General features: G+C 38.8%; 1 protein-coding gene across 4 annotated transcripts in view; it reads left to right on the top strand.

Annotated features, from left to right (window-relative positions):
* Positions 1 to 13,888, top strand: part of LOC149170077 (NADH dehydrogenase ubiquinone complex I, assembly factor-like protein (DUF185)) — a 389,979-nt gene that overhangs the window by 174,354 nt on the left and 201,737 nt on the right. For all 4 annotated transcript variants that reach the window (XR_016259467.1, XM_089427241.1, XM_089427240.1 and 1 more), the window contains exon 7: positions 8,966 to 9,084. Coding sequence is in view for 3 of the 4 variants with exons in the window: in XM_089427241.1 (XP_089283367.1) it covers positions 8,966 to 9,084 (119 nt within the window). In the remaining variant the exon portion in view is untranslated. The remainder of the gene's footprint in view (positions 1 to 8,965; positions 9,085 to 13,888) is intronic.

Here is a 13,888-nt window from a genome sequence, read left to right as displayed (position 1 = left end):
TTCCCAAGACCAAGTCAGCCTAAGAGCATATCAAGTCGGCCTAAGGGAGGGCTATTCAACCCTTGAAGGAGGCATACAAGGATCTCAACCTCATTTGAGACCTTCATCCAAGACAAGTTCGATCTGTAATATCGAAGGAGAAGAATAGTTGGAAGGACGAGGAGAGGAAGGAAGAATCAAAGTTTCTTGGGCCAAATGTCTCTCTCTCTTTGTCCACACATGCGAAATTAAGGTTTCTGTGAAGTTGCAGTTGTAGGAGGCCGAAATTTTAGGGCCAACATTTTTGAGGAGGAGTTGTAGGGCCGAATTTTTAGGATGGAGTTGCAGTAGGTTGAAGTTTCGAAGCTGCCTTAGGGAAGATCTTGTTTGGTGTTGACTTGGTGATTGGTAGGGTTGTTGGCTTGGGCCTTTGTGTCTTGGAAGTCTCTTTGTAAGCAGATTGTATATAAGAAGAGAAGCATTTTTCTGGGTTTCCCCATGGAGCGGTTTTACCCTGGCTTGGAGCCTATATCTTGTGTACTCTGTCTTGTTGCGATCTTCATTGTTTTGGTAATTGCTTGATGAACATGAACTAATAAAGTAATAAAAGGCCAACATATATCACAAGTAATTATCAAGTTAAGGAAAATCATTTATAATACATTAGTCTTCTGATTTTCCAACATGTTTAGGAAAGGCCGAGCACTCATTTTGCTATTTTGGTTTCGAAGAGTTAGGGGTTCTTGACCGAGGCATAACTATATCTAAAGATTGGATGAGCCTAACGCGTTGATGTATAACAAAATTCGATTGGTGGATTGGCATGCAAATGACGAGCATCTCCAAGATTTGACATGTGGACTGATAACACCATGTATACAAATTGAACAACGATTGGTTCCCATAGAATTGCCAATGACTGATTTATTACTATGATCCCTATGGTGGTTCGATGAGTTGGAAAACTCGTTGGAATAGTTGAATGGGCAAGTCAATTGATCACTGATATTGTTATACGACGAGGAGATCAGTGTATGTGACAATACAATCTAATGTATAATCTGGAGTATGTAGTGTGCATAGAGCATTGCCAACCTGCTTTGGAGCATAGTTGCGGGGGAGCACCCCCCCCTCGAACCCGCTCCCGAATCGCGCTCCGGGCGGGAGCGGCTCCGGAGCGCCTCGGGAGCGCGCTCCCTTAAAAAAATTTGCGCTCCCTGCCATTTTCGGGAGCGCATCGGGGAGCGGTCGCTCCGTCGCTCCCGAAGCGATTTTTTAAGCCCGGGAGCGATCGCTCCCGGGCATTAAAAAATCGCTCCGGGAGCGTTTCGCGCGGCGCCGAGAGCGGTTAGGCGGAAAAAAATTCCGCGGACGTAAAAAAAAATTGAATTTAAAAAAAAAATTGTTTTAAAAGCCCAAAGGGCATAAAAAAATTTCATTATCAAACCATTGAGCAAGAGCTTGGCAAAGAGCAAGAACAAAGGAGCAAGGAGCAAACGCTGAGGAGCGGGGAGCGAGGAGCAAGCCTGCAGAGGTAAGTAACTTAGTAATTTAGTTAGTCTTGTTAGTTTAATTTAGTTAGGTAGTAATTTAGTTAATTTAATTTAGTTTATTGAGTTTAAAAATTATGAATTTGAATTAAATTAATAAATTAAATTAATTAATCCCAATAAATTAAATTAATTTGCAGATTCTTGAATCAAAACTTTACAAACATCAAACACCATGGACCTGGCTATATTTCTGGGCATTTTCCTCTTCTTGGTCCCTTTTATGGTTATTATGGTGCTGGAGAGTAGGAAACGGAGGGGCCAAACTGAAGAGGGGGATGAAGAAGCTGGAGAAAGTCGAATTGGTGAAAACCCCTGCGAGGAGGAGCTGGAGGAGGGTGAACATGACCCTCAAAAAACTAAACAAGACCAAACTCCATTGTGGAAATATGTTAACAGGGCTGAAACAGGGAGAGGGGGTGGAACCACTAAATTTCATTGCCCCCATTGCAACACTGATTACACAGGTTCATACACCTGTGCTAGAAGACACCTCTACGGGAAAAGGCCATGGGATGGAGACAAACAAATAGGAATCAAAACTTGTACAACGGTGTCAGCAGCGGATAGAGCCAAATACATAAGGGAAGAGGAGGAAGCCCAATACAGATCAAAAAAATCAAGGGGTTTCTTTGAACCAAGCTCACAATTACAAAGAACTCCTTCAGCATTCTCCCAAGGCAGTGGATATGTAGGCACAGGGTCATCATCTTTAAGGCGTAGAACCATATCAGATTTCCTTGATGAGGGGTGTAGGAATGATGTGGATTCAAAGGTTTACCACTAAATTTCATTGCCCCCATTGCAACACTGATTACACAGGTTCATACACCCGTGCTAGAAGACACCTCTACGGGAAAAGGCCATGGGATGGAGACAAACAAATAGGAATCAAAACTTGTACAACGGTGTCAGCGGCGGATAGAGCCAAATACATAAGGGAAGAGGAGGAAGCCCAATACAGATCAAAAAAATCAAGGGGTTTCTTTGAACCAAGCTCACAATTACAAAGAACTCCTTCAACATTTTCCCAAGGCAGTGGATATGGAGGCACAGGGTCATCATCTTTAAGGCGTAGAACCATATCAGATTTCCTTGATGAGGGGTGTAGGAATGATGTGGATTCAAAGGTTTACAGGTTTCTCTATGCATGTGGGATACCATTCAATGTTCTTCGCTCACCTTATTGGCACGAAATGGTTTCTGCCATAAATGATGCCCCTAAAGGATACAAGAGCCCTGGGTATGACAAGGCAAGAACCGTTGGCCTTGATCATGAAAAAGCAAAAATATCACATTCTTTGAATAGAATGACAAGTTCTTGGACTGACCATGGGGTGTCCATTGTATCTGATGGATGGACAAATGTAAAAGGCAAGCCATTTATAAGTGTTCTTGCTGTGTCTGTTAGTGGTCCCATCTTTCTAACTGCACATGATTACTCAGACAAGTTCAAGACCGCCATCAACATTGCAGAAGCATTACTTTAAACAATTGAGTGTATTGGGCCATACAATGTCATCCAAGTCATCATTGATAATGCTGCTAATTGTAAGGCAGCGAGGGAAATTATTGAGGATAAATACCCCAACATATTTTGGTCTGGATGTTTGGTTCACACATTGAACCTTCTGTTGCATGATATTGTCAAGAACAAAAATGAACAATACCAATGGATTGGTGATTTGTACAAGAAAGGCAAACAAACGATAAAATTTATTAGAAATCATAGCAATACCCATGGCCTTTTCCGCAGTCACTCGAGATTGGAGTTGTTGAAGATTGCGAAGACCAGATTTGGTAGCTATTACCTCACCTTCAGGCGCCTTTTGAAGGTAAGAGAGGCATTAGCTAGCATGGTATCAAGTCTACATTGGTAGGTATTAAAGGAAAGGGCTACAAATGCAGCTGACATGGGAGGTTTTGAAATGGTGGAGGAGGCCGCTCTTGATGGGCAGTTTTGGACAAGTGTGAGGCAGGTATTGGATTTCACCAAGCCAATTTATCACATGATTCGGTTTGCAGATACAGACAAACCAGTGATTGGCAAGGTGTATGAGCAAATGGATACCATGTTGGGGGAAATAAAAGATATTGTTCATAATAGAGATCCCAACTTGTAGAAACTGATTCATGATTGTGTGTGTGAACGGTGGAATAGGCTTAATCTTCCACTACATTGCTTGGCGTATATCCTTACGCCAAAATACTACTCTACATCTTGGTTGGGCCAACCTGCAGCAGGGGGTGGGGTTAGGACCAAACCCCATTTAGATCCAGAGGTAACTAAAGGATATTTGGAAGCATTAGAAAAGTTGGTACTTGATAGGGAGGAATGTGCAGCTGTGCGCCTTGAAATAGGCAGATACTTCAGTGGCACTGGTTTGTATGGTAACTTCCATGCAATGGACGATAGAGATAGATTTGATACTCTCACATGGTGGGAAACATATGGCGGCCAGGGACTTTTGCCAAAATTGGCAAAAAAAGTTCTTTCACAGGTTGTAAATACTTCTTCTACAGAGAGGTGTTGGAGCACCTACAGCTACATACATAATGTGAAAAGAAACAGACTCAATGAAAACCGAGCAGAAAGCTTGGTTTATGTGCACTACAACTTGAGGTTGTTGAGTCATTACTGTGATCGGGCTTATGAGGATCCCACATATAAAATTTGGGACAATCACCCAGAGGATGACAATTTGGAGGATGGCATTGTACATATTGAAGAACTGGAAGAGGAACTTGTAAGGGATGAAGATGAAACAGCTACAGCAGCCATGCCACCTCCACCTCCACCTCCACCATCCTTAGCAGTGCTCGAGGTTCGAGTCTTGTTCCTTTGATGTCGCCACCTCCATCTACACCCTCATGTGGAGGTTCTAGTTCTGGTCGTCGGTCTGTGCGGGAGACTCCTAGAAGACCACCGCGACCTGCTTATACTCCTGAAGGCTCTCGTGGCAAGGGCCACATGTAGATTTACAATTTACTTGTCTTTTTTAGTTTCTATTAGACTTTAGTTTTCATAACTGTTGAGTTTTGAGTCCTTGACTCTTGACTCTTGACTCTTTCATATCATAATGATATTTTTTGTAAACAATATATCACCGTGACAATGAAAATTTGAAGTTTGAAGTTGGGCCTTGGCAATTATAACTCATTGGTAATGATTGTGAATTATGAATATGATGCTTCGTGAAAGATTAAAGTTGTTTCATTTCATTTCATTATTCATGTTTCATTTAATAAATTTATAACATTTCATATCATGTTAACAGTTAGAAGTTAGGACTTAGAAATATCTTAGATATTACTTCTTGTAATGGTTAAACTTAGCTTACAAGTACAACTTTGGTGATCAATGATGATAAATGTTATTGAATTTTCAATTTTGAAAGCTTGAAGTTGAAACTTTAAGATTGAATTTGATGAATCATGATTCATGAGACTCAATATGTTGCAGTTGTAATATGTATTTTACTAATTTGTGGACATGGTTGATGACGATTATAATTTCTAGATGATTGATGTGATATGGTTCAATGATCAATCTATGTTTTTTTATGTTTTTTATGTCTAATTCATCATTCTACATGTTTTTGTTGACATATATGTATCAAAAATTAAAAAATATAAAAAATATATATATTTTTAAAAAATCGCTCCCGGATTCGCTCCCAAACCGGGAGCTTCTGAAAATGGTCGCTCCCGCTCCCGCTCCCAAGCAACATTGCTTTGGAGTATCAAGTGCGCATAGAGGCATGTGTGATGTGTCTCTATCTGTATGCGCGTTGAATTGTTGGAATTGTGAATGATCAAAAAATGTATGCCTGCGTATGGACAAAGGCAATGCAATTTGAAGTGTGTTTTACCTTTGAATCTGGCATCTGTTATGATTCGATCTGGTAAGTGCTCCATTTGGTTTGTATTTGCTCAAAGTTCTTTTGCGGCAGCGTTCTTTTTGGCATAGAACCCCTCTTTGTTTGGCATAACTCGCACAACCAATGGACTCTTGTTGATCCATGATTTGATTGATATCTCAGACTTGTGTAAGTCAGTTCTGAAGTTTGATCCAGGGCGTAGAAGGCACAAAGCTTATATTGGTGGGCACTGAACATATGTAACGATTGTTTTGATCTGAATATATTGCTTTTTGAAGCCCATTATCTATTCTGATTGGCTAATCGACAGTAAACTTAGTGTTTGCACTTCAATAGTCAAATTCTGGTAGATATTCCTTGTTCTGGTACAAGCCTTGTTATCCTTCGATCTGATATAAATTGATAAATTTCTGATTCAGTAAGAAGATTCTGAAAACCATAAGTGGTGTGCATTATCATCTAATGATTGTATTGTAAATCCATGTTTGGGCAAAGTATTTGTTAAAGTGACAAAGCTTGTCGATTGCCTGTTATGTCAGTGGACTTGGTAGAATTATTTATTCTACTAAGGTTTGATAGAGATATGTAAATGTCTTGAGTAGAGCTGCTAGGGATTTCACATATGATGATGACATTAGGGTTTTGATAAAATGCATTGAGCAAATTGTTGAGCTAAAGCTTACATTGCAGAGAAGGAATCACCTTCGCATTTTATGATTCTGTGTTTCCTAAAGCAGAAGTTGAGACAACTTGAGGTTGGGCATAGGACAGACTTGTGGCACATTGGATTGTGCATGTGGGCATGATTTAGTAGTGACAGTGGTGGCATTTACGTAGTATTGTGATAGTGATATGACAAAAGCAGAGGCAATACAACAATGTTATTGATTAGATATCATTTTTGGGATTCAACTGCGTTAAGTAAGTCATTCAAACGTATGACCATTTCTATGAGAGGTAGTCGTAACTGACTAATTTCTCATGATTTTTGAATAGTTCACTTAGCACTCATTGCATCGGGTGATGCTCACAAGGGTGAAGAAGTGGGATTGAAACTAGTGAAATGTGGAGAACAATGGCTAAGTAGTGTATTCAGTGTAATCTATCCTATTCTTTTATCTTCTATCTTTAGGATGGGACGGTGGTGCAAGGAGGAGATTGGAGGCTGAGAACACTTTTGGGTGGCAAGGTGGTGCTAGGGCAAGTTGGAGCTTGTAGGGTGTTGGAGCATCCTTTCAATTGGAGATGATAAAATTAGGGGGTTGGAGCCTCCTTCAAGTTGGAGATGGTAAATTGGGGTGTTGGAGCATCCCTTCAGTTGGAGCTGATAAAACTAGGGAGTTGGAGCCTCCTTCTAGTTGGAGTTGGTAAACTTGGGTGTTGGCGCATCCTTTCAGTTGGAGCTGATAAATTAGGGTGTTGGAGCCTCCTCCTAGTTTTTGTTGGGGAATCTCAGAAGTGGGAGCTTCCTGTTGATGTGATCTTTAAGACTTATATTAAAATCGTTTGGTGACTTTTCTCCCAGAAGGGTTTCCACCTAAAAATCTCTTGTGTACTCTCTTTGATGTTATGCATTGTTGAGTGGTGTTGATTAACTATTTAATGTTTACATGACATAATTAAAATTGCTAAAAGTGTCCAATATTGATTCACCCTCCCACTTAGTGTAAGATACCCCCTGTGGAATATCTTGAAAAATCCCACCAAAAGTTCTGAGTTTGTTCAAGTTTGACACTGAGGTGTTTTGTCAAACAATTTGCATGCATATGACTGTAGGTGCATTCTTTGTGTAGTTTATTTTAAAACAAGTAATATAGTGCCCAATAGATACCAAAAGACACTTCAACAATAGTATATAATTTGTATTAAACCCAAAAATGTACATAGTCATACCACTGAAATATGCTTGCAACAACAATATAACTCCTATTTCCCTTATGAAAATAGCTCAGAAAAGTACCAGTTATAAATGGGTACTGTCATAATTGATGTCAGTACAGGTTCAACCTTCAAATCCGGTATGCACAACTCAGAACTTTATCTCCCATACACAGCTGTAACATTCAGCTCCCATAGACATAGAACTCAGCCCTCAAAAGGTAAACTCGACTCCACAGAACAGGGATAATTCTTTACAATTAACTCAACCAACAAGAATGACATTCAACCCCTTCATAAAGTCTGTTCTCGGCCCTCTTAGATGGAATACTTTTGACCTGTTATCCACAGAAGGAACTTGGCCTCGAGCTGGATCAAGCTCTGCCTGCAAAGAAGATAAGCCCTCGGCCTGATATGAGAGAAGGAACTCTGCCTCTTGAAAGGTATGAACTCGGCCCCCTATTATTAACATGTCTCCTCTTGTGAGTGGCCATACTGAATGGGAATAATCTCAGCCTGTTAAAGAGAATAGAGAATGCCAAAAGATTGGTTATAAAATCAACTGATAACACTTTTACATCTGCTCCATTTCTGCCAACGTCTTCTTCATTGTCAACAATGAAGTGTAATGTTGGAACTTGAGTGATTCTGTCCCAATACCAGCTAGGGTGTATAGAATCAACACCGAAACTAGTAACCAGAATGAGGGTTTCCAAAACCCTAGACTCTCTTCTCAAGAACTCTCCAAAAATCTATTTTTGAAGTGATCAAATGCATGAATGAGGAGAGAATCTTCATTTCCTTTTTTATAATTCACTTTGACCTTTTTGTCACACTTTACCTTTTAATTTAATAAAGTCACTTTTTGTTAGCCTAGAACCCATGTCCACTCCTCTCCATTTTAGCTTTTATAAGGTGTTCTCTTAGGCAAATTGTGTTCCCTTGATTAATTTTCCTGTCCTAACCTACGGGAACTTAATTAGGTTAGCGGAATCTTCTCCTTATGTCTCCCAAGCGGATGGGGACATTACACTCAGTATTCATGAATATTCCATCATTTGTTATGCTTTTATTATACTCTTACTTTTATATTTCTTCTCTGGTTATTTTGCTGGTTCAGATATAAAGCTCACACAAGTTATGGAAAACCAACTAACAAGTACTCTAGCTGCAATAGAAATATCATTTGAGCCCATAGGTGGACTGCAATAGAAATTTAATTCTTCAGATTCATCTCTTTCATTAGAAAGGACTCAGATGTATTTGTTGTTGTAAGTTTTTTATTCTTCATCACTTTGTTCTCTGCTGCCATTACTGGATTCTTCCTATTTGTCTTTTAGACTTGGTACTTGCTATGATTTTCAATTTTGTATTGATGAAAAAATATCATTATCGCTATTAGAAATTCTCCTAAAGATTGATTGGTCTTCTGTAAGGCCCGATGTAATTTTTATTCATTTAATTTCTACCCTTTTCTTTTTGCTTCTTGTTTAGAAAATGTTGAGCAGACAAGTTGACAGTCTTTGGAATTTTCACATTGGCTTTAGTTGCAATCTGCTAGCTTTCTGGAAATGTATTGCTTTCAGAGTTTGTATTATTGGATCACCATAGTTCTGGTTTTTGGGCCGGCATATTTTATTTAACTGATAACTGATATTTTTTAACATTGTATTGCAGATCTGTAGAGATTAGTCCAGCTTTGGCAAGGAAACAAGTTGAGACTGTCGGTGAAGTGAGTAGTCATTTAAAACGCTTTCATGTAGAATGTCGAGATGCAACTGACAGAAGTGGATGGGGTGTGGAAACTTCACCTGTAGTATATTTGGCAATCCTCTTTTGATATTTTCTTTGAGTTTGGAATATTGCCTGTATTCAAGTTGCTTCGCACATTCATTATATTGCTGTCACAGTATTTTCAGAGAATGCTATAGAAGCATCCTGTAAATGATAGCATGCCTGGTTGGTGAAAGTGTCGGGTTGTGATAACCCCCACCAGGGTTCAAGTTCCTGCAATGATGCTCACGCTTGTCATGTGCCTGCACTTGTTTTAGCAGTTGAGGCCAGGTGCAAGCCCTGGGCAACTTCGGTGAAATAGAATCAATAGATAGTAGATACCCTCCCATTGGTGGCTCCTTTGTGGAAGGACTCCAATTTGAATGTTGTAAGCACAGTAATTGTAAACTCTCCCAAGATTGGGGAAAAGGGCAAACTTGCTGCTCTAGGGTAATTTAAAACCAGTGAAAACAATAAAGACACATAACTCAGAGGGACATGTTTCACAAATACAGATACAAGTACAATGCTGAGTATTGATATGATTTCTTTTAACAAGCTGGATATGGTATCAGGATAAAACTGTGTGTGTGTGTGGGAATCCCTCTTTTTGATCAAGGTAAACATGGAAATGACTTGTATGGGAATCCCTCTTTTTGATCACCGGACATGCCCCTCGGGGGTCCAGTGTCACGAATTCCATGTGTCAGATAGATTCATGATAACATGTGTCGGTATGAGTTTGGCACATGACGTGTCCTGAGTTGAGGACACATTTCATATAAAAAAGCACTAAAAAAAGTGACCTGTCTTCCTTTTTCACTCATTTCACTTAGCAGGTTAGGGCGTTAAGGGGTTTTGGAGTGGAGCTGAGGGTTCTAGTGCAGCATTGAAGGGATTCCCAGTGCTGGGCAAGAGGATTTGTACACAAGTCCTGAAGTTTTTTTCCTAAAGCAGTTCATTTTCTTCTTCATTCCATACAAATCATGGTTCAATCAGCAAGGGCAGCTGGAAAAGGTCAAAGGAAAAGGAGGAATGCCACTATTGAGGTTGTCCTTGCCCTTCAATTTCATTAGCCTCTACAAGTGTTCCATCTAATGGAGTGCAGCTTCAAATGCTGAGAAAAAGCATTTCTGTGGCAAGACAACAGGCTCAAGATGCACTGATTGGATTGGATATAGAGGAGGAAGATGAAGGTGAGAGTAGTGGCAATGATATTGATATCGATAATTCAGATATGGAGGAGGACTATTGATAGTTGTGAGCTACGAGATTCTTCCATCTACAGTTCTAGTAGTTACCCTATTTTGTATTTTCCATTGGCATTTCCACCTATAGTAGCAATGACTTAGTTTCATGTAATGCATTTTGATTTTGAGGACTTAATGGAAAACTGCAGTTTATGGTTCTAATTTTGTCTGTTTGTCATTTGATCATCATTGATGTCGTACTAGTAAGTACTGAGTAGTAATTAGTTGTAAACTTGTATGATTGAATTTGTATCATCATCAGGTAAATGTTTTAGTTTCTAAATTCTAACAAAATTTGAATCTTTATGTCTATATTTCATTTTTGCATGTGTAATTCATTAATTTGTTATATTTTTTAATATATATATATATATATATATATATATATAATGTGTCATCTATGTTCTATTTCCGGGGTCGCTGTGTCTCTCATTGGACACTTGTATTTCTGTGTCCTCCGTGTCCCATGTTATCATGTCAAGTGTTTTAGATGAAAACATTTTTATCCTTTTACTCAAATTTTTAACATTACCATTAATTGATTCAGGATGCTTGAGAGTGGTTCCAAACTCACTAGATTTCATATGGAGAAAGTAGAATTTTAGATCCCATTCAAAATTCAACAGGGTTGACAATTTTGAGGATTTTAGGAATGGACATGATTGCAACATTCACACTGGATTCTATCATGTATGAGGGTAAGAAAATGACATTTAATCAAGAGCACCAAGTCCTCTATGTACCTCGATGTTGGTGGCATTGATTGTTGAACTCTTTTGACCCTAATAAATGTTGAGAAATCAATAGGTTTTTAAATTAGGGCTAATTTCTCTTACTTGATAATTAATCGTGAATTTGTTGGCTTCTTTACTAAATTTTATGTTCTCTTCTTTCATCAAGCAATTACCAAAAAGTACAAAACATGAAGATCACAAGAGACAAGAACACAAAAATATAGGCTCCAAGCTAGGGAAAAAACCCCACAAGGGGGAAAGCCAAAAAAAAATCCTCTTCTTATAGAATCAAATCAAAGTGAGATATTTAATGCCCAAGACCAAGACCAAGGTAGTTACAAAGAACCCAAGTCATCCCTCCTCCAAGTGTCTTCCATCAAATCAAAGCCATCAAAGTTAACGCTGGTCAAATCTCTGACTTCTGGCCATCCCCTAAAAATTCGGCCCCTAAAATTTACGCCCTGTAACTATTGAAGAAAGTATAACTAGGTTCGGTCTTCATAATGATATGATCTTTGTAAATGACGAAATGAAAGAAATAAAATGATTTTTGTATGCCTTGATGCATGGGTTTCATGAGCAAGATGTTTATTTAGTAGTGGCTCCCATTGAGAGCCTTAGGATTTATTAATAAGTCGAAGAGTCAATGTCATGTATGAAGAAGCTCTTCTTGAGCATGAGTAAATGTATATGAGTCTATAAATATGTCTAGTTGGCCCCCAACGATAAGCACTTGCCATCCTCTTCAAAGTCGGCCTCCAAATTGTGTGCATAACTCATATTGGCTTACATTTAATAGACACATCTAGTCATACTGTCATGTCGACTTAATTTGTGGACGGATTACTATAAATACCCTGATGGACTCTTCGCATAAAAACGCAGAGAAATTGTATCTATCTCTGAGATTTTCGCATTAAAGTTACAGTGAGAAAGTTCAGTGTTTCGGATGAAGTGCAGATCTCGGGTTCTCATGAAGTTTCGATGAACTGTCGCAGGAAAGGATCTTGGATACCACAATGATGAATTTTCGGAAGTCTGTCCATGGTGCAGTATGCGGATACGTCTGTAATTTAAGTGCATGATCACATTATTTCGGATCTCTAAGATCTTAGTGATCTAGGACATCAGAAGATCTCAGATCACCCATGTTTCGATAAAGACTACAGTCAAAGGTTATAAGATCACAGTTCCATGGAGAAGGGAATTTGGATCCCTCTTGAATTTATATAGCTGATCAGTAAAGCATCTCTATGATTCAATGTGAGAGCAAAGCTCGGACTGTAAGATAGAAGAAGAAATTGGGTGTCTAAAGGAAGAAGTTAGATCTCTATATAGTTCATGGTTTAGGAGCAACAAAGAAGATAAGACAGTTCATCGAAGGACATGACAGTGAGAAGAAAATCTTGATGGAAGGATCTTGATAAGACAGTGATGGGAAGACACAAAGAAGTTTGAAGCAAAGGAAGAATCACAAAGCAAAAAAGACATTCAAAGGAAGCAGTGGCTTGATCTTGGAGTGGCTATTAGGTCAAGGGTCTTGGTCTTGGTCTTGGTCTTGGCATTCGTCAATTGGAATCTCTATAAGAAGAATTTTGTGCGGGTTTTCCTCTCAAAGAGTGATAGGTTTTGGCCCTGGTAGAAAGGCAACATCTTGTGTTCTTGTCTCTTTTGTTTTGGTAACTATTTGATGAATATAAGACACACTCTTAATAATAGCAAGTGAAGATTGTACTAAGAAAAAAAGTTAAAAATACCTCACAAATAGTTATCATGGCGAGAATAATCTTATTAACCTACATTTGACCTAGATTCCTCAACATTAACAACTCTGAAAAACCACAGAGAATACTTTGCACGTGTGGACAGATTAGGGGAGAAAGCAAAACTTTCTTTCTCCTTAAACTTCACTCTCTTTCTCCTTTTGGTTTGCAGATTTTCTTCTTCTTGCTTGCACATAAATCGAATTGGTTGCCAAAATGTGGAGCACAGTTGCCAATATATAGTTGTTTGACCATATGAAGAGACACAACTTATGGGCTGGCCGACTTGTCCATTTGGAGGGCCGACTTGGTCTTGTGGTGACAAAATTGACTCTTTTGACTCAAAATAATATATTTTTTTATTTTCTTACAAATAGTCCAAATGAGACTTTGACTCATGACAAATTTTCTTATTGACTCAATAAACCCTAGAAGCATGAAGAACATGATTTGACTAGAAAATAATAATAATAATAATAATGATTTCTTTTTCTTCTTTTTTTTTTTTACATGAAATACATATTGATACAAGTACAATGATAATTATGAAGACCGAACCTAGTTACACTTTTCAACACTCCCTCTTAACTAGGGAGGTATTCATAATGACTCAACAGGATACAAGGATACTCTCAAATTGAAATATTCTCATAATAAGAGTTCATATTGATAAACATCATCAAGCATCATCATAACCAACATTGTCAATTACAAAATAGCAAGGCCTTGACTGACAAGCTCTAACTCTCCACTAGATTAGAGTACAATGCTGAGAGGCATACATTTGAACACCACCACCGCCTCTCAAGGCACATACCCCATTCGGATATTCACTAGGTATGTCCTAACAAGACTATTCTTATCTTGGATATCACTCCATTCTCAAAGAATATCGGTCCTCAAGACTACTCTTATATTGGATTCCCAATCCTCAAAGAGTATCGGTCCTCGGGACTACTCCTATCTTGGATACCATTCCTCAAGGAGTATCAGTCCCAGATGCTTATCCAATCCACCATTCTCCCTACCAGTGCCTTCACTAGGCTTACGGCTGTTAGTCCTAGCCATAGTGCATGACAC

This window comes from Pinus tabuliformis, chromosome 4_2 (genome assembly GCF_031772625.1).
Source record: "Pinus tabuliformis cultivar Carrire ecotype Pingquan chromosome 4_2, CPIR1, whole genome shotgun sequence".
NCBI lineage: Eukaryota > Viridiplantae > Streptophyta > Pinopsida > Pinales > Pinaceae > Pinus > Pinus tabuliformis.
The sequence above is the reverse complement of the archived record's forward strand: the minus strand, read 5'-3'. Positions and strand labels throughout refer to the sequence as shown.